Source organism: Bombina bombina, chromosome 4 (assembly GCF_027579735.1).
Source record: "Bombina bombina isolate aBomBom1 chromosome 4, aBomBom1.pri, whole genome shotgun sequence".
NCBI classification, from domain to species: Eukaryota; Metazoa; Chordata; class Amphibia; order Anura; family Bombinatoridae; genus Bombina; species Bombina bombina.
Genome location: NC_069502.1, coordinates 548,294,076 through 548,317,084, shown reverse-complemented (window position 1 = coordinate 548,317,084; position 23,009 = coordinate 548,294,076). Strand labels below are relative to the sequence as shown.

The following is a 23,009-nucleotide window of genomic DNA, read 5'->3' as shown; positions in this document are numbered from 1 at the left end:
CTCACAAGAGTTTCCTTCCTAGGGACTCTGATAGATTCTGTAGAAATGAAAATTTACCTGACGGAGTCCAGGTTATCAAAACTTCTAAATTCCTGCCGTGTTCTTTATTCCATTCCTCGCCCTTCGGTGGCTCAGTGCATGGATGTAATCGGCTTAATGGTAGTGGCAATGGACATAGTGCCATGTGCACGCCTACATCTCAGACCGCTGCAACTCTGCATGCTCAGTCAGTGGAATGGGGATTACACAGATTTGTCCCCTCTACTAAATCTGGATCAAGAGACCAGGGTTTCTCTTCTCTGGTGGCTATCTCGGGTCCATCTGTCCAAAGGTATGACCTTTAGCAGGCCAGATTGGACAATTGTAACGACAGATGCCAGCCTTCTAGGTTGGGGTGCAGTCTGGAACTCCCTGAAGGCTCAGGGATCGTGGACTCAGGAGGAGTCACTCCTTCCAATAAACATTCTGGAACTAAGAGCGATATTCAATGCTCTTCAGACTTGGCCTCAGCTAGTGACAATGTGGTTTATCAGATTTCAGTCGGACAACATCACGACTGTGACTTACATCAACCATTAAGGGGGACAAGGAGTTCCCTAGCGATGTTGGAAGTCTCAAAGATAATTCGCTGGGCAGAGATTCACTCTTGCCACCTATCAGCTATCCATATCCCAGGTGTAGAGAACTGGGAGGCGGATTTTCTAAGTCGACAGACTTTTCATCTGGGGGAGTGGGAACTCCATCCGGAGGTGTTTGCACAATTGATTCATCGTTGGGACAAACCAGAACTGGATCTCATGGCGTCTCGCCAGAACGCCAAGCTTCCTTGTTACGGATCCAGGTCCAGGGACCCCAAGGCAACGCTAATAGATGCTCTAGCAGCGCCTTGGTCCTTCAACCTGGCTTATGTGTTTCCACCGTTTCCTCTGCTCCCTTGTCTGATTGCCAAAATCAAGCAGGAGAGAGCATCGGTGATCTTGATAGCGCCTGCGTGGCCATGCAGGACTTGGTATGCAGATCTGGTGGACATGTCATCCTTTCAACCATAGACTCTGCCGCTGAGACAGGACCTTCTACTTCAAGGTCCTTACAACCATCCAAATCTAATTTCTCTGAGGCTGACTGCCTGGAGATTGAACGCTTGATTTTATCAAAGCGTGGTTTCTCAGAGTCAGTAATTGATACCTTAATTCCGGCACGAAAGCCTGTTACCAGGAAAATCTATCATAAGATATGGCGTAAATATCTTTATTGGTGTGAATCCAAAGGCTACTCATGGAGTAAGGTCAGGATTCTCAGGATATTATCTTTCCTCCAAGAAGGATTGGAGAAAGGATTGTCAGCTAGTTCCTTAAAGGGACAGATTTCTGCGCTATCTATTCTTTTGCACAAGCGTCTGGCGGATGTCCCAGACGTTAAGGCATTTTGTCAGGCTTTAGTTAGAATCAAGCCTGTGTTTAAACCTGTTGCTCCACCTTGGAGCTTAAATTTGGTACTTACAGTTCTTCAGGGGGTTCCGTTTGAACCTCTTCATTCCATAGATATCAAACTTTTATCTTGGAAAGTTCTTTTTTTGGTAGCTATTTCCTCGGCTCGTAGAGTTTCCGAGTTATCTGCCTTACAATGTGATTCTCCTTATCTGATCTTCCATGCAGATAAGGTAGTTCTGAGTACCAAACCTGGGTTTTTACCTAAGGTGGTATCTAATAAGAATATCAATCAAGAGATTGTTGTTCCGTCTTTTTTCAATCTGGACGTGGTTCGTGCTTTAAAGTTTTACTTACAAGCTACTAAAGATTTTCGTCAAACATCTGCTTTGTTTGTTGTCTACTCTGGACAGAGGAGAGGTCAAAAGGCTTCGGCAACCTCTCTTTCTTTTTGGCTAAGAAGCATAATCCGCTTAGCCTATGAGACTGCTGGCCAGCAGCCTCCAGAAAAGATTACAGCTCATTCTACTAGAGCTGTGGCTTCCACATGGGCCTTTAAAAATGAGGCTTCTGTTGAACAGATTTGCAAGGCGGCAACTTGGTCTTCGCTTCATACTTTTTCAAAATTCTACAAATTTGATACTTTTGCTTCTTCAGAGGCTATTTTTGGGAGAAAGGTTTTACAGGCAGTGGTACCTGCCTTGTCCCTCCCTTCATCCGTGTACTTTAGCTTTGGTATTGGTATCCCACAAGTAATGGATGATCCGTGGACTGGATACACCTTACAAGAGAAAACATAATTTATGCTTACCTGATAAATTTATTTCTCTTGTGGTGTATCCAGTCCACGGCCCGCCCTGTCATTTTAAGGCAGGTATTTTTTAATTTTAAACTACAGTCACCACTGCACCCTATGGTTTCTCCTTTCTCTGTTTGTTTTCGGTCGAATGACTGGATATGGCAGTTAGGGGAGGAGCTATATAGACAGCTCTGCTTTGGGTGTCCTCTTGCAACTTCCTGTTGGGAATGAGAATATCCCACAAGTAATGGATGATCCGTGGACTGGATACACCACAAGAGAAATACATTTATCAGGTAAGCATAAATTATGTTTTTTTTTTATGTGAGCTAATGGTTTGAATTGTGGTCCAATCAGCACTATAGCTACAACAAAAGTGCCATATGGGGAGAGTGATGATTGGACAACTATTCAAACTGTTAGCTCACAGAAAAATTTACCTTTGAAGTGGGCGGACGGAGCGTGGGTTATTTAATTATCATATCTATTATTAAAAAGTAAGTTGTAGCGCATATTCATTACAACTATTGAATTAAACTCCATCTAAAATATCACTAACATTCTGGATATGATTATAAAAAGGGGAGAGTTTACCATAACTTTAAAGGGACACTAACCCCATATTTTTTCTTTCATGATTTAGATAGAGCATGCAATTTTTAAGCAACCTTCTAATTTACTCCTATTCATTTTTCTTTGTTCTCTTGCTATCTTTATTTAAAAAGCAGGAATGTGATGCTTAGGAGCCGGCCCATTTTTGGTTGAGAACCTGGGTTATGCTTGCTTATTGGTGGGTAAATGTAAGCCTCCAATAAGCAAGCGCTATCCATGGCGCTGAACCTAAAATGGGCTGGCTGCTAAGATTTACATTCCTGCTTTTAAAATAAAGATAGCAAGAGAACAAAGAAAAATTGATAATGGGTGTAAATTAGAAAGTTGCTTAAAATTTCATGCTCTATCTGAATCACAAAAGAAAAAATTGGGTTCAGTGTCCCTTTTTAAGGATGACATTTTTTTAATTGTTACTGTTGAGTGTAGGAGTGCATAGTGATGTTCTTAAAGGACCAGTAAACACAGCAGATTTGCATAATCAACAATTGCAAGATAACAGGACAATACAATAGCATTTACTTTCAAATGAGTAGTAGATTCTTTTCTAACACATTTTAAAGTTATGTATATTTCCACTCCCTCTGTACCATGTGATAGCAATCAGCCAATCACAAATGCATATACGTATAGTCTGAGTTTTTGCACATGCTCAGTAGGAGCTGGTGACTCAAAAAAAGTGTAAATATAAAAGACTGTGCACATTTTTTTTAATGGAATTAAATTAGAAAGTTGCTTATAATTGCCTGCTCTATCTGAATCATGAAAGAATAAATTTGGGTTCAGTGTCCCTTTAAGCATCCACCATTCTCTGAGAAGCAAGGACAAGGCATGAGGTTCTTCCTTGTTAAAAAAAAAAAAAAAAAAGAAATCTCTGATTTACATAAATGTGTAAAGTTGAAATGCTCAGTCTGTTTCTGCAGGGTTTGGTTGTGGGTAACAGGCTTTTATGGAGCCCCTACTTCCACAGCAAATTGAGAAGTTTATTTGAAAGAGGGGAATCAGGCCTTTTAAAGTTAGCTTGGCTTGTGATTTGTAAAAGTCAACACCAAATAATTAGTGCAGTATACTTACTCCGAAATATTCAGAGTTCAGCCTCTTCAGATAGGACCTTTAGCAAAGATTGCTTTTTCTTTTTAGGTGTGAGTGTATCTGTAAGTAACAAAGGTTTACACTGAAAAAGGTTGTATCCCACAATATGTATAAAGTGCAATATACTCACTCCGAATAATTTGGAATCCGGCTCCTCCAAAGGGTTGTAACTCTGGTTGTACTTCCAAAAAGGCAGCAAATAGAATACTTGTTGTAGAAAAACAAATATTTATTAAAACATGTCAGTTTGACAAATAAAAGCTCTTATTTTGGCTCTACACGTTTCAACGATACAATCGTCTTTATCAAGAGCAGTTAAAGTTTGGAAATGCTGCCCATGGATAGTAAAGACGATTGTATCGTTGAAACGCGTAAAAGGAGTAAGATAAAGCACTCACTGGACTTCAGATAACTGTGTACAAAATATTTATTTGTGAAGTTTCGGGACCTCAAACGTCCCTTCTTCTGACAACCCAAAAATACAAATGTGCAGACTTATAAAGACATGTAAAACCCTCCCCCACTGTGGACCAGTATATAACATTTTTTTTTTTTAGAAGGTCAACAATTGTAAATGTAAAACCATAATGTGAGAAAATAATTCCTGAAATGTGGTTTTACCATGCAAAGTGACATAAAAACTGCGTTGCATTCAGGATGGGTTTCTAATGTTTCTGGATATTTCTGAAAACTATATATGCAGTTTTTAAAAATGTGTTTAATGCTAAAATTTCCTCTGCACCGATTTAAATGCTAAATGCAAAGTTAATAAACTACAACAGAGCATGATCTACTTATTACAAGAATATAAATATAATTGACTTGCATTTGAGGATCCATTAGTTACAAAAGGTCAGACACTGCAAGCAGAATTATGTATTATCAGTCGTATCCTTTGCGTCATATTGCTATAAGCAGATTGTTTTTTAATGGTCCACAAGAATTTGGTTTGCTGTTTATCATTGGTGTGTTTTGGTTTATAAAACGTAGATATAGAACGACTGCTCTCCTGTAGGAACAAACACTTTTCTCATAAAGTTGGCATGTCTTTGAGATAAGACCTGTGATGTTTCATAGTGAATAAGAGTAGTTGTCTGTAAAATATTTTCATATATATTTCTTGCAATCAATGGAAGGTTTAAGTTTCTATTTAATAAAGGACTGTTGTGTAATTAGATTTAGAAGTCCACAAACAAATTTTATTTGACCTATTTAATGGAAAGAAAATGACATTACATTGTATAACTCTTTAGACCTTCTTAATGGGTGTACTATCTGGGTAATTTTACTGATAACCCAACTAAAATTTAAGCCAAATTTGAGCTACTATTAAAAGTTAAATTTCTCAAATTATTATTTAATAAATTTGTTATGTTATGCGATTAATTTGTGCTTTGCATTGCAGAAAATTTTATAAACTACCTCCACCCGGCTACTTCATAATGACACCCAAGTGGCAAAATGTTCTATGGAGACCACTGCTCTCCCCAAAAAGTTAATTTTTACCTACCACTGTTGTCACTCTAAATGATTTTACTGTGTGGTAAAGCGTAAAAAAACTAGCTTATTTTGGAAAAATTCCCTTTTCCACATGTGGGAATTGAATGCACAGTGTAAATGTATTTTGTACTAATTAAAGGCTAAGTAATGGTTTCCCAGTATACTCTAGGAGATTCTGATTTAAGTCATAGCAATACTCTTGATAAGGAGGGTATCTAGAGATAAAAGGAAGATTTTGCTAAAGTTTAACCTTTATTTTCTTCTTAAATGGAAAGAGTCCACAGCTGCATTCATTAGTTTTGGGAATTAAGAACCTGGCCACCAGGAGGAGGCAAAGACACCCCAGCCAAAGGCTTAAATACTCCTCCCACTCCCCTCATCTCCCAGTCATTCTTTGCCTTTCATTCCAGGTTGGTTGGCAGAGAAGTGTCAGAAATGATTTTGTCTCTTATGGAGGGTAGTACTCTTCAGCATGGGATAGGAGTTTTAAGTAATCCTGTCAGTCTCTCAGAGAGGGCTTGGATGAAAGTTGGAGATGCAGGGAGAGTCTTTCTGCAAAACCATCAAGCAATCGATGTTGTCTAACTTTGCTCCGCTGCCTGCCTGCTTTCTTCTCTCAAGTCCATGGCGGAGGCAATGCTACTATCCGTCACACTTGAAGGGCTGTGTTCCTGTTCCACGGTGTAGATTCCGGTAAGATCGTTTCATTTTACTTTTTCATGAATGTACTATAATGAAAATGTTTCCCGAGAGGCTACCACCTTGCGGATCTAACTATTACATAAGGGTCTCAGTGAGTCTCCTTTAGTATCTTGGAATCAAGGGTTAATATCTCATGAGAGGGGTTATTGAACAAGGGGGGTTTATAATTATGTTTGTTATGTAATTCAACCTGCTTATGTGTGATGGTTACTGGACTTGTGGTTTGGAACATTGAGGCCTTTGGAAGTGACACAGCCTTATGGTTGGGCGCACTTTTTTTGACTGTATGGATCACCTTGTGGTCGGGTGTGGTTACGTTCTGTCCTCCATTTCCGCATTCTCGACTGTGTGGCGAAGGAGAAATTCTAGTCCGCAGGGGTCTGGTCATAGGAGGTGGTGAGTGCCCCCGCCATTGTGGGTGTCAGGTGCCGTTTTTGTTTTACTTCTTTAGTCCATATTTGCATATCCTCTATCCAGTTATAGTGGATTCTGATGCTGAGACTGTTCAAATTTCAGATTCAGTTACTGAGACTATTTTATTTTCAGATTCTGTGTCCGGTGAAGAATCCGGATTGGCCTCATTGATACATGTCAACCAGTTCTGTTCTGTATGCCATATGAGAGTACCTTGTTCCTCAGACTCAGGGAATCAAGGGTCAGCTGAGCCATCCGCCTCTGGGGTCCCGTCCTCCGAGAGGCGAGTTCCCTACTGCTACATACTTCTACCCATGCGGGTAACCCAGTTTATGATTATTCCTCCATGCAGGGCGGCTTGTTCCCCCTGGAGGTTGCAGCACGTTTTCGCTACCACGTACTTTTGGTGATTATTCGTCTGTAGAGTCCAGACTATGTGCGATTGTGCTCATGCCCTATTGTCCCGGGTCTACCACCTTGGGGGTGCCTGTGCAGTTCCCTGCGGGTGTAACTGTCCCTGTGTGTTGTGCCTTTCGTTACAGAGTTGCACGCCTTTTCTTCTTACTCAGACAAGTTTTTCAGTTTTTCAATGACCCTATCCTTCTCGGATACAGGAATTTTCAGTCTGCTTCAAATGGTACTCCTCATTAGACATGTGGGGATGATGTAATCTCCTGACTGTTCTTTCTTGAGATCCTTCCCAGTTTTTTTGTTAAGTCTAGGGCTCCATCTTGGCTGGTCCTGCGGTAGGCATGCTTTCTTATTGGACGTTAACCTACTGGTTTGTTTTTTTATTTTCCTTTTATCCGATTGGGATGTCTTTTATTTTGTTTGTTGGTTTCCTTCGGGAATCTTACACTGGATCGATACTCTGTTACTTCTGCTGAAGTGTTTTTTGGGGACATGTTAATCCTATGTTTCTCTTGTAAGGTGTATCCAGTCCACGGATCAACCATTACTTGTGGGATATTCTCCTTCCCAACAGGAAGTTGCAAGAGGATCACCCACAGCAGAGCTGCTATATAGCTCCTCCCCTAACTGCCATATCCAGTCATTCTCTTGCAAGCTCTCAACATAGCTGGAGGTAGTAAGAGGAAAGTGGTGTAATATAGTTAGTTTTTTATTCAATCAAAAGTTTGTTTTTAAATGGTACCGGAGTTGTACTATTTTATCTCAGGCAGCATTTAGAAGAAGAATCTGCCTGCGTTTTTCTATGATCTTAGCAGAAGTAACTAAGGTCCACTGCTGTTCTCGCATATGTCTGAGGAGTGAGGTAACTTCAGAGGGAGAATGGCGTGCAGGTTATCTTGCAATAAGGTATGTGCAGTTTAAGTTTTTCTAGGGATGGAATTTGCTAGAAAAAAGCTGCTGATACCGGATTAATGTAAGTTAAGCCTAAATACAGTGATTTAATAGCGACTAGTATCAGGCTTGCTATCAGAGGTATATACTCTGATTAATGTGCAATATAAAACGTTTGCTGGCATGTTTAATCGTTTTTATATATGCTTTGGTGATCAAACTTATTGGGGCCTAGTTTTTTCCACATGGCTGGCTTGATTTTTGCCTAGAAACAGTTTCCTGAGGCTTTCCACTGTTGTAATATGAGTGGGAGGGGCCTAGTTAAAATTACAGACAGAGACATTCAGCTTCCCTCAGCAGTCCCCTGCATGCTTTAGGACATCTCTGAAGGGCTCAAAAGGCTTCAAAAGTCATATATTGAGGAAGGTAAAGCCACAGTGAAGCTGTGGCAGTTGTGACTGTTTAAAAAATGTTTTTTTCAATTTGTTAATCCATTTTTTGTATTAAGGGGTTAATCATCCATTTGCAAGTGGGTGCAATGCTCTGCTAACTTGTTACATACACTGTAAAAATTTTGTTAGTTTAACTGCCTTTTTTCACTGTTATTTCAAATTTTAGCAAAATTTGTTGCCCTTAAAGGCACAGTAACGTTTTTTATATTGCTTGTTTAACTTGATGTAAAGTGTTTTCCAAGCTTGCTAGTCTCATTGCTAGTCTGTATAAACATGTCTGACATAGAGGAAACTCCTTGTTCATTATGTTTAAAAGCCATGGTGGAACCCCATATGAGAATATGTACTAAATGTATTGATTTCACTTTAAACAATAAAGATCAGCTTTTATCTTTAAAAAATTTATCACCAGAGGATTCTGTCGAGGGGGAAGTTATGCCGACTAACTCTCCTCACGTGTCAAACCCTTTGACTCCCGCTCAAGGGACTCACGCTAAAATGGCGCCAAGTACATCAAAGACGCCCATAGCGATTACTTTGCAGGACATGGCGGCAATCATGGATAATACCCTGTCAGTGGTATTAGCCAGACTGCCGGAATTCAGAGGAAAGCGCAATAGCTCTGGGGTTAGACGTAGTACAGAGCGCGCAGATGCCTTAAGGCCCATGTCTGATACTGCGTCACAATATGCAGAAGCTGAGGAAGGAGAGCTTCAGTCTGTGGGTGACATTTCTGATTCGGGGAAACCTGATTCAGATATTTCTACTTTTAAATTTAAGCTTGAGAACCTCCGTGTATTGCTTGGGGAGGTGTTAGCTGCTCTGAATGACTGACACAATTGCAGTACCAGAGAAATTGTGTAGACTGGATAAATACTATGCAGTGCCGGTGTGTACTGATGTTTTTCCAATACCTAAAAGGTTTACAGAAATCATTAATATGGCGTGGGATAGACCCGGTGTGCCGTTTCCCCCCCCCTCCTATTTTTAGAAAAATGTTTCCAATAGACGCCACCACACGGGACTTATGGCAGACAGTCCCTAAGGTGGAGGGAGCAGTTTCTACTTTAGCAAAGCGTACCACTATCCCTGTCGAGGACAGTTGTGCTTTTTCAGATCCAATGGATAAAAAATTAGAAGGTTACCTTAAGAAAATGTTTATTCAACAAGGTTTTATCCTGCAGCCCCTTGCATGCATTGCGCCTGTCACTGCTGCTGCAGCGTTCTGGTTTGAGTCTCTGGAAGAGGCCTTTCAGACAGCTACTCCATTGACTGAAATACTTTGCAAGCTTAGAACACTTAAGCTAGCTAATTCTTTTGTTTCTGACGCCATTGTTCATTTGACTAAACTAACGGCTAAGAATTCTGGATTCGCCATCCAGGCGCGTAGGGCGCTATGGCTTAAATCTTGGTCAGCTGACGTGACTTCAAAGTCTAAATTACTTAACATTCCCTTCAAGGGGCAGACCCTATTCGGGCCTGGTTTGAAGGAAATTATTGTTGACATTACTGGAGGTAAGGGTCATACCCTTCCTCAAGACAGGGCCAAATCAAAGGCCAAACAGTCTAATTTTCGTGCCTTTTCGAAACTTCAAGGCAGGTGCAGCATCAACTTCCTCTGCTACAAGACAAGAGGGAACTTTTGCTCAATCCAAATCGGGCTGGAAACCTAACCAGTCCTGGAACAAAGGCAAGCAGGCCAGAAAGCCTGCTGCTGCCTCTAAGACAGCATGAAGGAACGGCCCCCTATCCGGTAACGGATCTAGTAGGGGGCAGACTTTCTCTCTTCGCCCAGGCGTGGGCAAGAGATGTTCAGGATCCCTGGGCGTTGGAGATCATATCTCAGGGATATCTTCTGGACTTCAAAGCTTCCCCTCCTCAAGGGAGATTTCACCTTTCGAGATTATCTGTAAACCAGATAAAGAAAGAGGCATTCTTACGCTGTGTGCAAGACCTCCTAGTTATGGGAGTGATCTGTCCAGTTCCACAGTCGGAACAGAGACAGGGTTTTTATTCAAATCTGTGTGGTTCCCAAAAAAGAGGGAACCTTCAGACCCATTTTGGATCTAAAGATCTTAAACAAATTCCTCAGAGTTCCATCGTTCAAAATAGAAACTATTTGGACCATCCTACCTATGATCCAGGAGGGTCAGTACATGACCACAGTGGATTTGAAGGATGCTTACCTTCACATACAGATTCACAAAGATCATCATCGGTTCCTAAGGTTTGCCTTTCTGGACAGGCATTACCAACTTGTGGCTCTTCCCTTCGGGTTAGCTACAGCTCCAAGAATCTTTACAAAGGTTCTGGGATCGCTTCTGGCGGTCCTAAGACCGCAAGGTATATCAGTGGCCCCTTATCTGGACGACATCCTGATACAGGGGTCAAGCTTTAAGATTGCCAAGTCACATACGGACATAGTTCTGGCATTTCTCAGGTCACATGGGTGGAAGGTGAACGAGGAAAAGATTTCTCTATCCCCACTGACAAGAGTCTCCTTCCTAGGGACTCTGATAGATTCTGTAAAAATGAAGAAGATTTACCTGACAGAATCCAGGTTATCAAAGCTTCTAAAATCTTGCTGTGTTCTTCATTCTATTCCGCGCCCTTCGGTGGCTCAGTGTATGGAAGTAATCGGCTTGATGGTAGCGGCGATGGACATAGTGCCATTTGCGCGACTACATCTCAGACCACTGCAACTATGCATGCTCAGTCAGTGGAATGGGGATTACACAGATTTGTCCCCTCTGCTAAATCTGGATCAAGAGACCAGAGATTCTCTTCTCTGGTGGCTATCTCGGGTCCATCTGTCCAAAGGTATGACCTTTCGCAGGCCAGATTGGACAATTGTAACAACAGATGCCAGCCTTCTAGGTTGGGGTGCAGTCTGGAATTCCCTGAAGGCTCAGGGATCGTGGACTCAGCAGGAGAAACTCCTCCCAATAAATATTCTGGAGTTAAGAGCAATATTCAATGCTCTTCTAGCTTGGCCTCAGTTAGCAACCCTGAGGTTCATCAGATTTCAGTCGGACAACATCACGACTGTGGCTTACATCAACCATCAAGGGGGAACCAGGAGTTCCCTAGCGATGTTAGAAGTCTCCAAGATAATTCGCTAGGCAGAGACTCACTTTTGCCACCTATCAGCAATCCATATCCCAGGTGTATAGAACTGGGAGGCGGATTTTCTAAGTCATCAGACTTTTCATCCGGGGGAGTGGGAACTCCATCCGGAGGTGTTTGCTCAATTGGTCATCGTTGGGGCAAACCAGAACTGGATCTCATGGCATCTCTCCAGAACGCCAAGCTTCCTTGTTACGGATCCAGGTCCAGGGACCCAGAAGCGGCACTGATAGATGCTCTAGCAGCGCCTTGGTTCTTCAACTTGGCTTATGTGTTTCCACAGTTTCCTTTGCTCCCTCGACTGATTGCCAAAATCAAACAGGAGAGAGCATCAGTGATCTTGATAGCGCCTGCGTGGCCACGCAGGACCTGGTATGCAGACCTAGTGGACATGTCATCCTTTCCACCATGGACCCTGCCTCTGAGACAAGACCTTCTACTACAAGGTCCTTTCAATCATCCAAATCTAATTTCTCTGAGACTGACTGCATGGAGATTGAACGCTTGATTTTATCAAAGCGTGGCTTCTCCGAGTCAGTCATTGATACCCTTATACAGGCACGAAAGCCTGTCACCAGGAAACTCATGGAGTAAGGTTAGGATTCCTAGGATATTGTGCTTTCTCCCAGAGGGTTTGGAAAAAGGATTATCAGCTAGTTCTTTAAAGGGACAGATTTCTGCTCTGTCTATTCTTTTGCACAAGCGTCTGGCAGAAGTTCCAGACGTTCAATCTTTTTGTCAGGCTTTGGTTAGAATTAAGCCTGTGTTTAAACCTGTTGCTCCCCCATGGAGCTTAAACTTGGTTCTTAAAGTTCTTCAAGGGGTTCTGTTTGAACCCCTTCATTCCATTGATATCAAACTTTTATCTTGGATAGTTCTGTTTTTGATGGCTATTTCCTCGGCTCGGAGAGTCTCTGAGTTTTCTGCCTTACAATGTGATTCTCCTTATCTGATTTTCCATTCAGATAAAGTAGTTCTGTGTACAAAATCTGGGTTTTTACCTAAGGTAGTTTCTAACAAGAATATCAATCAAAAGATTGTTGTTCCATCATTGTGTCCTAATCCTTCTTCAAAGAAGGAACGCCTTTTACATAATCTGGACGTGGTCCGTGCTTTAAAGTTTTACTTACAAGCTACTAAAGTTTTTCGCCAAACATCTACACTGTTTGTTGTTTACTCTGGACAGAGGAGAGGTCAAAAAGCTTCGGCAACCTCTCTTTCTTTTTGGCTTCGGAGCGTAATACGCTTAGCCTATTAGACTGCTGGACAGCAGCCCCCTGAAAGGATTACAGCTCATTCTACTAAAGCTGTGGCTTCCACCTGGGCCTTTAAAAATGAGGCTTCTGTTGAACAGATTTGCAAGGCGGCGACTTGGTCTTCACTTCATACCTTTTCAAAATTTTACAAATTTGATACTTTTGCTTCTTCGGAGGCTATTTTTGGGAGAAAGGTTCTACAGGCAGTGGTTCCTTCCATTTAAGCCTGCCTTGTCCCTCCCTTCATCCGTGTACTTTAGCTTTGGTATTGATATCCCACAAGTAATGGATGATCCGTGGACTGGATACACCTTACAAGAGAAAACATAATTTATGCTTACCTGATAAATTTATTTCTCTTGTGGTGTATCCAGTCCACGGCCCGCCCTGTCTTTTTAAGGCAGGTCTAAATTTTAATTTAAACTACAGTCACCACTGCACCCTATGGTTTCTCCTTTCTCGGCTTGTTTCGGTCGAATGACTGGATATGGCAGTTAGGGGAGGAGCTATATAGCAGCTCTGCTGTGGGTGATCCTCTTGCAACTTCCTGTTGGGAAGGAGAATATCCCACACGTAATAGATGATCCATGGACTGGATACACCACAAGAGAAATAAATTTATCAAGTAAGCATAAATTATGTTTTGTCTGTTTTCTATTCTTCCCCTCTGCGGAAGGATTCATGCAGCTTGACGGTTAGGACCCGGGTTGCAGGCTGGTCCTGTTGGGTTTGATTCTGTCTTGTGGCTGTTCAGACATGTGGAGCCGTTCTGATGGCTGGTCCGGTCATAGCGTGGAGTGCTCTTGTTTACATCAACTAAGCATCCTAGAGGACCTGTAGGTCCGTGAGGCAGGAGGGGTTGTCTCAGCCCTTATATCCTTCAATTTGGATGACTGGGCCAGTGGAGTTTCCGCTGCGTCACTCTCTCCTTGTGTCTGGAAATGTCAGACCATAGAGTTCCTCCCCACGTGGTGGAGAGTTGGAGGGCTTAGTGCCTTCTTACTGCTGAGTGAGTGGTTTGGCCTTTTTTCCTTTTGAGGCTCTGGGATGTCCGTCTTGGACTTGATCCTCGGCAGCTAGTAGTTTGTAGGGTAGTTCAGCTGCCTTGCAGCGGATGGTTTGCAGAATGTAACCAGCTGCATCTTTTGCACATTGTCTGTTTTGACTAGCTGTTTCTCTGAGACCTTTTCAGTCTTCCCCTGTGCTCTCCATGGTAGGTCTCCTTTGAGGGGCCTGGCAGATGTTTGTTCCCTGTTAGGAACACTGGGCGTGGTCTCCTTGGGCTTGCTTGGGGTTTCTCCCGGAGGGAGAGAGCGTGCCCTCTCCCTGTGATCATCCGCTTGTACGGAGGTGATGTGGAGACCAGCCTTTGCTCGAGTGGTTTTACCCTCGAGGTATCCTCTTGCCTTTATGTCCTGAGGCTGTTGGAGAGTCTAGAGGCTCTAGTGTCGTTGTACAACTTTTACCGCATTAGCTCCTTTGGAGAGTGGGACTTCGGCAAGAGATGGTCTCTTTTTAGGTAGAGACTTGCGAGTTTTTCTCGTTATCTGGGTTAATCTGGATATTACATTATTACCCCCTGTGGTCTGGGTTGTTATATCAGACGGGGTGTTAAGTTTTCAGGTATTGTTTGTTTAAACAATTGGGGTCTCGGACCGGTCCCTGGGGCTTCCGGTTGCTGAGTCTCACTCAGCATTTTCCCTTGTGGATCCTGTTGTGGGTTATTACCGGATTTTTAGGCTCCAGGGCTGATTCTAGGTTCCCCTGTTTACTGGGAACTTAGCCTATGTCTTTTAACTCAGATTTCTTGATCTGGTCTTGGTTGGCCAGGTTTTCCGAGTACTGTTGCTCATTAGGCTTGTTTTGTCAGGTTTTCTGAGTACCTTTGCTCTTTGAGCTTGTTTTGCACCTTAGGTGGTTCCCTTGGTCAGCTTGCTGTAGTGTCCATTGTATTCACGGCTTTGCAGGTGAATGGACTTGCAGTGTCCCTACTGCTACTCTTGTACATTGATTGCGCATTAGCAGGCTAGTTTTTTGGGAACTCCTTCTTCCAGGACTTCTGTGTTGGGGGTTAATCTTTCCTTTAGCCTGAGGCTTTGTGCCTTGTGGTAGGTGCTGCGTTTTAGTCTTTAACCTTCTTGGGTGAGAGCTTCTTCTCCTTTTTATGGAGGTGTGGTCCTTTCTTAGGGCTTCTCCTAGGTTCAAGAGATGGGAACTGTGAGTTTACCTAGCAGAGAGGGATATTCTCTCTGGGGTATTATGTTCCATACGTTCTTCTGATGGAGAGTCCACAGCTACCCACCCGTATTTTATTTTGTGGGGCGTCCTTATTTATTCTTCTGGCACCTTTTACCCTTATATTTTTTCTACTGGTCCTTGTTCCTCGGCAGAATGACTGGGGGATGAGGGGAGTGGGAGGAGTATTTAAGCCTTTGGCTGGGGTGTCTTTGCCTTTTTCTTGTGGCCAGGTTCTTAATTCCCAAAAGTAATGATTGCAGCTGTGGACTCTTTCCATCAGAAGAAAAGGAAATTATCAGGTAAGCATAATTTATGTTATTAGCCTCGAGGCTTCATTTCTCAGTAACACATCAGATGTTACAGCTTGATTTCCTAGCAGTATCTTGTTACAGGCACTCAATAGAAATCATATTCTGTATTTTAAAAATACTATATTCAAATTATATTTTGTCCAAGCTCTATAATTTATTGTAACATATTCCTTTTAATAGGGATTGTTGTGAAGTTAGCATTTTTCTAGGTAGTCGGTCGTCTTTACAGATATCTAAAATGTAGTGCAAAAGAGATTAATTTGAGGATGTCAAACTGTCACGTTCACTATGCTTTAAACAACTGTCTTATTTATGGCGAAAACAATTTTTTTATTTTTAGTGTCATTTTATTTTTTCACATTTATTACTATTTAAAGTGAAAGTCAATCCTAGCGTTGACTATTGAAACAAATAAAAGGGACTTTAATTCATGAAGTATAAGATACTTCATGTAAAAAGCTCCTTTATTTGTTTCAACCGATCGCCATTCTTAACTGCTACAGCAGCCCACGGCTAAAAATGTGTGGGCGCTAAGTCGGATTTACCACACGGTGCTTTGGCTAAGAGGTGAAAATGACACCTCTTAGCAAAATTATATATATATTCCTTTGGATACATAATGTATTGTTGACTGCACACAAACAATTCAAACAATATCAAATCATTTTTGTTTTATATTTTAGTAAACATTCTATATTTCGCACACACATATATAAGTGAACTGCTAAAGGCCTGCATACAAAATATGTTGTAAAATCACTTGTGTTATTTTGTCAACAAGATGTATATACATTTGCAGTTCAGTTACATATCTACTGTTGTGGCCAGATAGGAACAAATATAAATGTGCTCCTGCACAGATCAAGCAAATGGGGGTTTGCAGTGTTGTTGGATTGGTATTCACAAACTTGCCGGATGCACTGCAACCTTTATGGAGCAGTAAAACAAAAACAATGTATAGGGTTACGTTACAGGGAAAGTAGGAAAATTTAAATAATGACCTTACATTATAAAGTGTCTCTTTTTTAATGTAAAATAAATATCCTAACTATATGAAAAAAGTTTAAATTTTTAAATGTCTTCACATCATTCTCTAATAGCAGATACAAAATATTTAGTTTGCAATCCAACTTTATTGCTTAATCGTTTGTATGTGAAATAGATTTACATTTTCTTTTTCCCCCTGTTCTTTTCAGATTTGATCCAGGCCACCAATGAAACCAACGTGAATATTCCTCAGATGGCTGACACATTGTTTGAACGTGCTACAAACAGCAGCTGGGTTGTGGTGTTCAAAGCCTTAGTCACAACACACCATCTAATGGTTCATGGGAATGAGGTGAGAAAGTTATTGCAATAGATAAAAGTATTACGGAAGCTGGGTAGGGTGTAAGGGATTTAGATCTGTTCAAGATTCACAGTTTGTGGCTATAGTGAATTAATTTTTAGTTTGAAAATATTTTTTGGTTCTTACTGTGGCTATAAATAAAATTGTTTTATTAGATACAGATTTTTTCTCAGAAAAGCTTCCATGTTTCAGGTAAGGAATTGTCTACATACAATTCTTTTATATTGTATCAATAGACCCAATGGTCAGAAATTCCTCTTCAAATTTTTGTAGCAACTTTGTATTTGAACAGAATGAAAAGCAGAAAATACCTGATGGTTTTTATGGAAGTGAGGGATAGTTCTGATAGGATTAATTAATTGTGTTCTTCCTTTATAAAGTGATTGTTTTATAAAGTGATTGTTTTAAGGTTATGTGAGATTATTTTATGTGGCCAGCAACAAAGTTGCAGGACAACCTATTGTTATTGTTCGGATTATTATTATTAGGTGGACAGCAACAAAGTTGCAGGACAACCTATTGTTATTGTTCGGATTATTAGGTGGCCAGCAACAAAGTTGCAGGACAACCTATTGTTATTGTTCGGATTATTATTATTATTATTATTATTATTATTATTATTATTTTTATTCCGCCAAGCTTTGTATTCGATTGCCCATAACTGCTTAACTGTTTTTGCAAATCTCTTAAAATCAGGTATGCTGGTACAGCCTATTGCTGTGCTACATCACATGCAAAATTGAACTCATAGGTCACATGCTCTGGCAGCCATATTGCTTTTTGTGCCAAATTTCAACAACCACTTAAAAATCTTTAGCTCTGGAACTGCTTATGTTACAACTTTGAAACTCTCTGTGCTTAGTGCTACTATGACCTAAAATTGCTATTGCTCGAGAAGTGCCTTGGTCACATGATGTGGCAGCCATCTTGCATTTTGCGAAAAATATTCAAACATCTTCTTCTCTTAAACCGCTTAGTGCAATGACTCACAATTTTGCACATATGCTCCTTGCAAGGTCCTCTACCAAGTTTGTTCAAACTGCGATTTTTCCATAATCAACATGGCTGCTGTGAGACATTAACCTTTTTATCGCCATTTAATTGCGTAATATTGCACTTTATACATTAGTTTTACAATATTTAACAATATTACAGTGTAATAGACACATGATTACACATAGTCATAACCCTTAAAGACAATATTGCAGTTAAAATTCGCATTGCACAGTCGCCTTCGTGAAATAAAACATTTGCAATTTGAAAGCCATACAATGCATAACTTGGCGGCCATTTTGTTTCGTATGCGCTGTTTTTAAAAACTACAAAAATCTTCTTTTCCGAAACCGCTTATTGCATAGACTTGAAATTTTGTTTATAGAGTTAACTTATGACTAACATTCAGATTTGTTCAAGAGAAGTTGATAGGTCATGTGGTTTGGCAGCCATTTTGAATTGTTCAAAAATGGTTAGCGATATTTTTAAAATTAATTATAAAACAAAAACCGTTTAACAAAAATGCTTTATTTTTGCAATGTTTATTGACATCTATGGTAAGAACTATTGTGCATAATATGGAGGCTGTATATCATATGATTAGGCAGCCATTTTGTTTTGCGCAAAAATTTCAAAATCTATTTTCTCTGCAACGGCTTATGTTAGAACTGTGAAACTAGCTAAGTAACCTTATATTGTGACCTAGAATCACAGTTGTTCATGTTAAAGGAATTGGTCACAAGCTGTGGCAGCCATATTGGTTTATGCAAAAATTTCGAAAATGTTTTCTTTGCAACCGCTTATGTTAAAGCTGTGAAATTTGCTGTAAAACATTATCTTGTGACCTAGAGTTACATCTGATCTTGATGAATGTATTGGTCATATGGCAGGGCAGCCATCTTGAAAAACGCAAAATTTTCGAAAATGTGTTTTTTTTCCAACTGCTAATGTTAGAATTTAAAAATTTCTATTAAGCTTTATATTGTGACTTAGCTGCTTGTATGCCATTGCAAACGCGATGCGCATGGTCACCTCTATCGCTGCTTGCAGCTAATTTATTATTATTCTTTCTTTCATGTAATTAGCAACAGTCCATGAGCTAGTGACGTATGGGATATACATTCCTACCAGGAGGGGCAAAGTTTCCTAAACCTCAAAATGCCTATAAATACACCCCTCACCACACCCACAATTCAGTTTTACAAACTTTGCCTCCCATGGAGGTGGTGAAGTAAGTTTGTGCTAGATTCTACGTTGATATGCGCTTCGCAGCAGGCTGGAGCCCGGTTTTCCTCTCAGAGTGCAGTGAATGTCAGAGGGATGTGAAGAGGGTATTGCCTATTTGAATTCAATGGTCTCCTTCTACAGGATCTCATAGGTTCTCTGTTATCGGTCATAGAGATTCATCTCTTACCTCCCTTTTCAGATTGACGATATACTCTTATATACCATTACCTCTACTGATTCTCGTTTCAGTACTGGTTTGGCTGTCTACTATATGTAGATGAGTGTCTTAGGGTAAGTAAGTCTTATTTTATTATGACACTCTAAGCTATGGTTGGGCACTTTCTATGTAAAGTTCTTAATATATGTCTTTAAACTTATATTTGCCATGATTCAGGATAATCAGTATTTCTTTAAAATCCAGACTGTCAGTTTCATTATTTTGGATAATGCATTTTAATTCAATTTATTTTTCTTTACCTTGAAAATTTTCAATTGATCATTTTTCCCTGTGTGCTGTTAGGCTCGCGGGGGCAGAAAATGTTTCTTTTTATTGCGTCATTCTTGGCGCTGACTTTTTTGGCGCAAAAATTTCGTCATTTCCGGCGCCGTAGTTGACGCCGGAAGTTGTATTCTGTTAAAACGTCATTTTTGACGCATGTGTATTCAGACATTTTTTTTTTGCGCCAAAAAATGTGGGCGTCGGTTCTGGCATCAGAGGATGTGGCATCATACTTGGCGCCAAATATATGGGCGTTGTATTTAGCGCCAATAATGTGGGCGTCATATTTGGCGCCAAAAAATGTGGGTGTATTTTTTGTTCCACTTTTTTTTTTTCCTCACATTATTTAAACCTCACTTTTTTATTGCTTCTGGTTTCTAGAAGCTTATTATTTTGCATTCTTTTCCCATTCCTGAAACTGTCATTTAAGGAATTTGATAATTTTGCTTTAAATATTGTTTTTTTTCTATTACATATTGCAAGATTTCACTGTTCCTGTTTCAAAACAATCTAAGAGGATTCCTGTTGACTGAGTTCAGTCCTACCAAAGCTAATTTCATTTATTTTAAATGTTAGCTATGGTTTGTAATAAGTTATCATGATAAACTTTTACATGCAGAATCCCATTAGTATTTATGCTTTATATATTGCCATTCTTTTTACATCTTATGTACAAGAAATATTTAGATTTATAAGAAATATTTTTCTGATTCTATTTTAAAGGCTTTGTCTGAGATCGTGCCTTCTAATAAAATTTTTAGGTCTTTTTCAAACTTCTTTTTTAATTATTGAAGCTTGAAATGACCAACAACATACTGATTTATCCTTCTCTGATGATGTTTTTTCTCATTCAGAATTTTCTTCATCAGATATTGACACTAACAAATCTACTTTTTTATTTTATTTTTTTATTAAAGTACATTTGTTCTTTGTTGAAAAGGTGTTGATTATTTTGGATATTAAGGTAACTAGTTTTTTTTCAAGACTAGCTAACATTATTTCTGCTTATTTATTCTTCTGTGTTTTCAGAGGTTTTTTTCCAATTCCTCATACTAGGGAATGGAATAGGCTGAGAATTTTCTTTTATTCCTTCTTCAAAGGTTTTAAACTATATTCTTTGCCGGCAGTTAAATTCAATTTGGAGGGCTCTCCAGTTTATTGGGGCTATCTCTGCTCCTACTAATTATGCTATTGTTTCTATAGCAAAATAGTATTTATTTTCCTTTAGATGGTTGTATCTTATTTATGGAAAATTATTTAGTTTCAGGTACTTTTCTTGGACCTGTGATTTATTTGGATGATGTTGCAATTGCTTCATTTTTTCTGTTTACTTTAAGATCAAGTATCAGATTATGATTTATTTTAGCATTGTTAAAGGGACAAAATTTACTAGACTAGGTGCTGTTGCATTTGTCTTGTTGTTTTGCATTTATTGATTATGCAAGTCCAGTGTATTGACTGGTCCTTTAAATGGACTATCATGCTAATAATTTCATTTGTGTCTTCATTTTATTGAATATTTTCGCAAATGAGGTTTAATCTATGTCTTTAGCTGTTTTAGCTAGAAGAATTTTGTGATTTCTAAAAATCCATATTTCTTTTGTTCTAAGATAATCAATTATTTGTTTTATAATTGGATTCAATTCTTAACTGTTACTCTGGGCTTCAAGATTGAGTTCTAAGACTAAAACCTTAAGCTTATACTAGTTTGGTTGTTCTTATTAAGGAACGAATTCCTGAATTCTTTCCCAAGTAACATGTTTTTAATTGGAATTTTTTCCGTTTGAAATCAGCTCCCTAAAAATTGCGATTTACGTGCCGTATTCCAGCTTGGCTGGCAAGGGGCAGGTTAAGACTTTTTTGAAATTTATTTGGTTCTATTCGGTCCAAATTTCTTTGATTTTATTCCAGTAAGGCTAACACTTTCTTTAAGTGTGTTTCGGTCCTATATATTTTGGGTACTGTTGAAGCATGGCTGATCACCCGTGGGGTTCAAACGCTGCTCAGACCTGGAATCTTCTGGGGTATTTCTTCCAGTTCCATTTTTAGGAACTGGGTTTTGGAGTTTTATTCAAACTATTCTGCCTTTTTTTGGTCAGTGATAGCATTATTTGTTTTCATTAGATACAATAAATGCATATTTTCATTTTTCTGTTTTCATTCAGATTATTTTCTGAGGATGTGGAATCTCATATGATTCACTTTGTTCTTCCAGGACATAGTTAGAGGATGTTTTTTTCAAAAGCTCTTGATTCCTCACACAAGGGTCACCTTTTTTAGGTTTCCAGATAGTTTGTGTCACTGTCTTTGTCTCTATCAGACAAGGGACAATTTTATTGGGTTCCGTCTGTCGGTACCTTTTAGTCTCTATTATTTCCTTCAGTTGCTATATATGCATAGAAGTTTTAGGTCTTATGGCCACAGCATTGGATTCAATTCCCTTTGCTCATTTTCAATAGAAAGAACCTTTCCAGTCTTTTATGATGAATTATGGTGCAGGGATTCTAGGATTTCGCATTTTAAATCTTCGAATCCTAATATTTATCTCTCTTGATTTGGTGGTTAAGATCACCATCATTTAGTTCTATAGGTCTCTTCGTTTCTTTCAACCTGGACCATGATCTCTACAGATGTGAGTCTTTTTGGTTGGGAGGCTGTCTGAGGATCTCTGTCAGCACAAGGGGTTTGGAAATCTCAGGAGGCGAGATTACCATTTGATATTTTAGAACTCCGTGCTTTCTCAGAGTTTTTCAGTTAGTTTCTTTTTGAAGAAGAGGTGTTTATTGTTTTTCAGACAATATCACAACTATGGTGTATGTCAATCATCAGGGTAGGACTATCAGTCCTTAGGCTGTGACAGAAGTGTCTCGGATATTAGCTTGGGCTAAATCCAGCTCCTATCTAAATTCTGTGGTTCTTTTCCCAGGTATAGATATTTGGGAAGCGGATTATCTCTGTTAATCAAGCTTTACTTCCGGGAGAATGGTCTCTCTAACCCAGATATGTTTTTTTCAATTTTTCAGATGTGAGCATTTCTAGAAATAGATCTGTTGGCATCTCATCTGAATAAAGAACTTCCCAGGGGCCTATTCAGGTCCGGGATCTTCAGGCGGAAGTAGTGTATGCATTGACATTTCTTTGGAATTATCTTTTTGCCTATTTCTTTCCGCCTCTAGTTTTTCTTCCAAAGTGATTTCCAAAATTCTTATGGAGTATTTGTTTGTTATGCTGGTGGCTCCAGCATGGCCTCTCAGGTTTTGGTATGCGGATCTCATTCGGATGGCCAGTTGCCAACCTTGGACACTTCCGTTTAAACCAGACCTTCTTTCTCAAGGCCCATTTTTTCCATCAGGATCTCAAATCATTAAATTTGAAGGGATGGAGATTGAACACTTGATTTTTAGTCATAGAGGTTTCTCTGACTCATTGATTAATACTATGTTTCAGGCTCGTAAATCTGTCTCTAGAAAGATTTATTATTGAGTCTGGAAGACCTACTTTTCCTGGAATTCTTTTAAAATTCATGGAATTTTATTATTTTTTCAGGTTGGTTTGGATAAGGTTTTGTCTTCAGTTTTTTGTTAGGACAAATCTCTACTCTTTCTGTTCTTTTTTCACAGAAATATTGCTAATCATCCTGATATTCATTGTTTTGTACAGGCTTTGGTCCGTATCAAGCCTGTCATTAATTCAATCTCTCCTCTTTGGAGTCTC

At 39.7% G+C, this 23,009-nt stretch overlaps 1 protein-coding gene across 1 annotated transcript in view; it reads left to right on the top strand.

The window, feature by feature from the left end:
- The window catches only part of SNAP91 (synaptosome associated protein 91), a 466,999-nt gene that overhangs the window by 172,011 nt on the left and 271,979 nt on the right, over nt 1-23,009 (top strand). Inside the window, exon 3 of the mRNA XM_053710488.1 lies at nt 16,425-16,567. Coding sequence (XP_053566463.1) covers nt 16,425-16,567 — 143 coding nt within the window. The remainder of the gene's footprint in view (nt 1-16,424; nt 16,568-23,009) is intronic.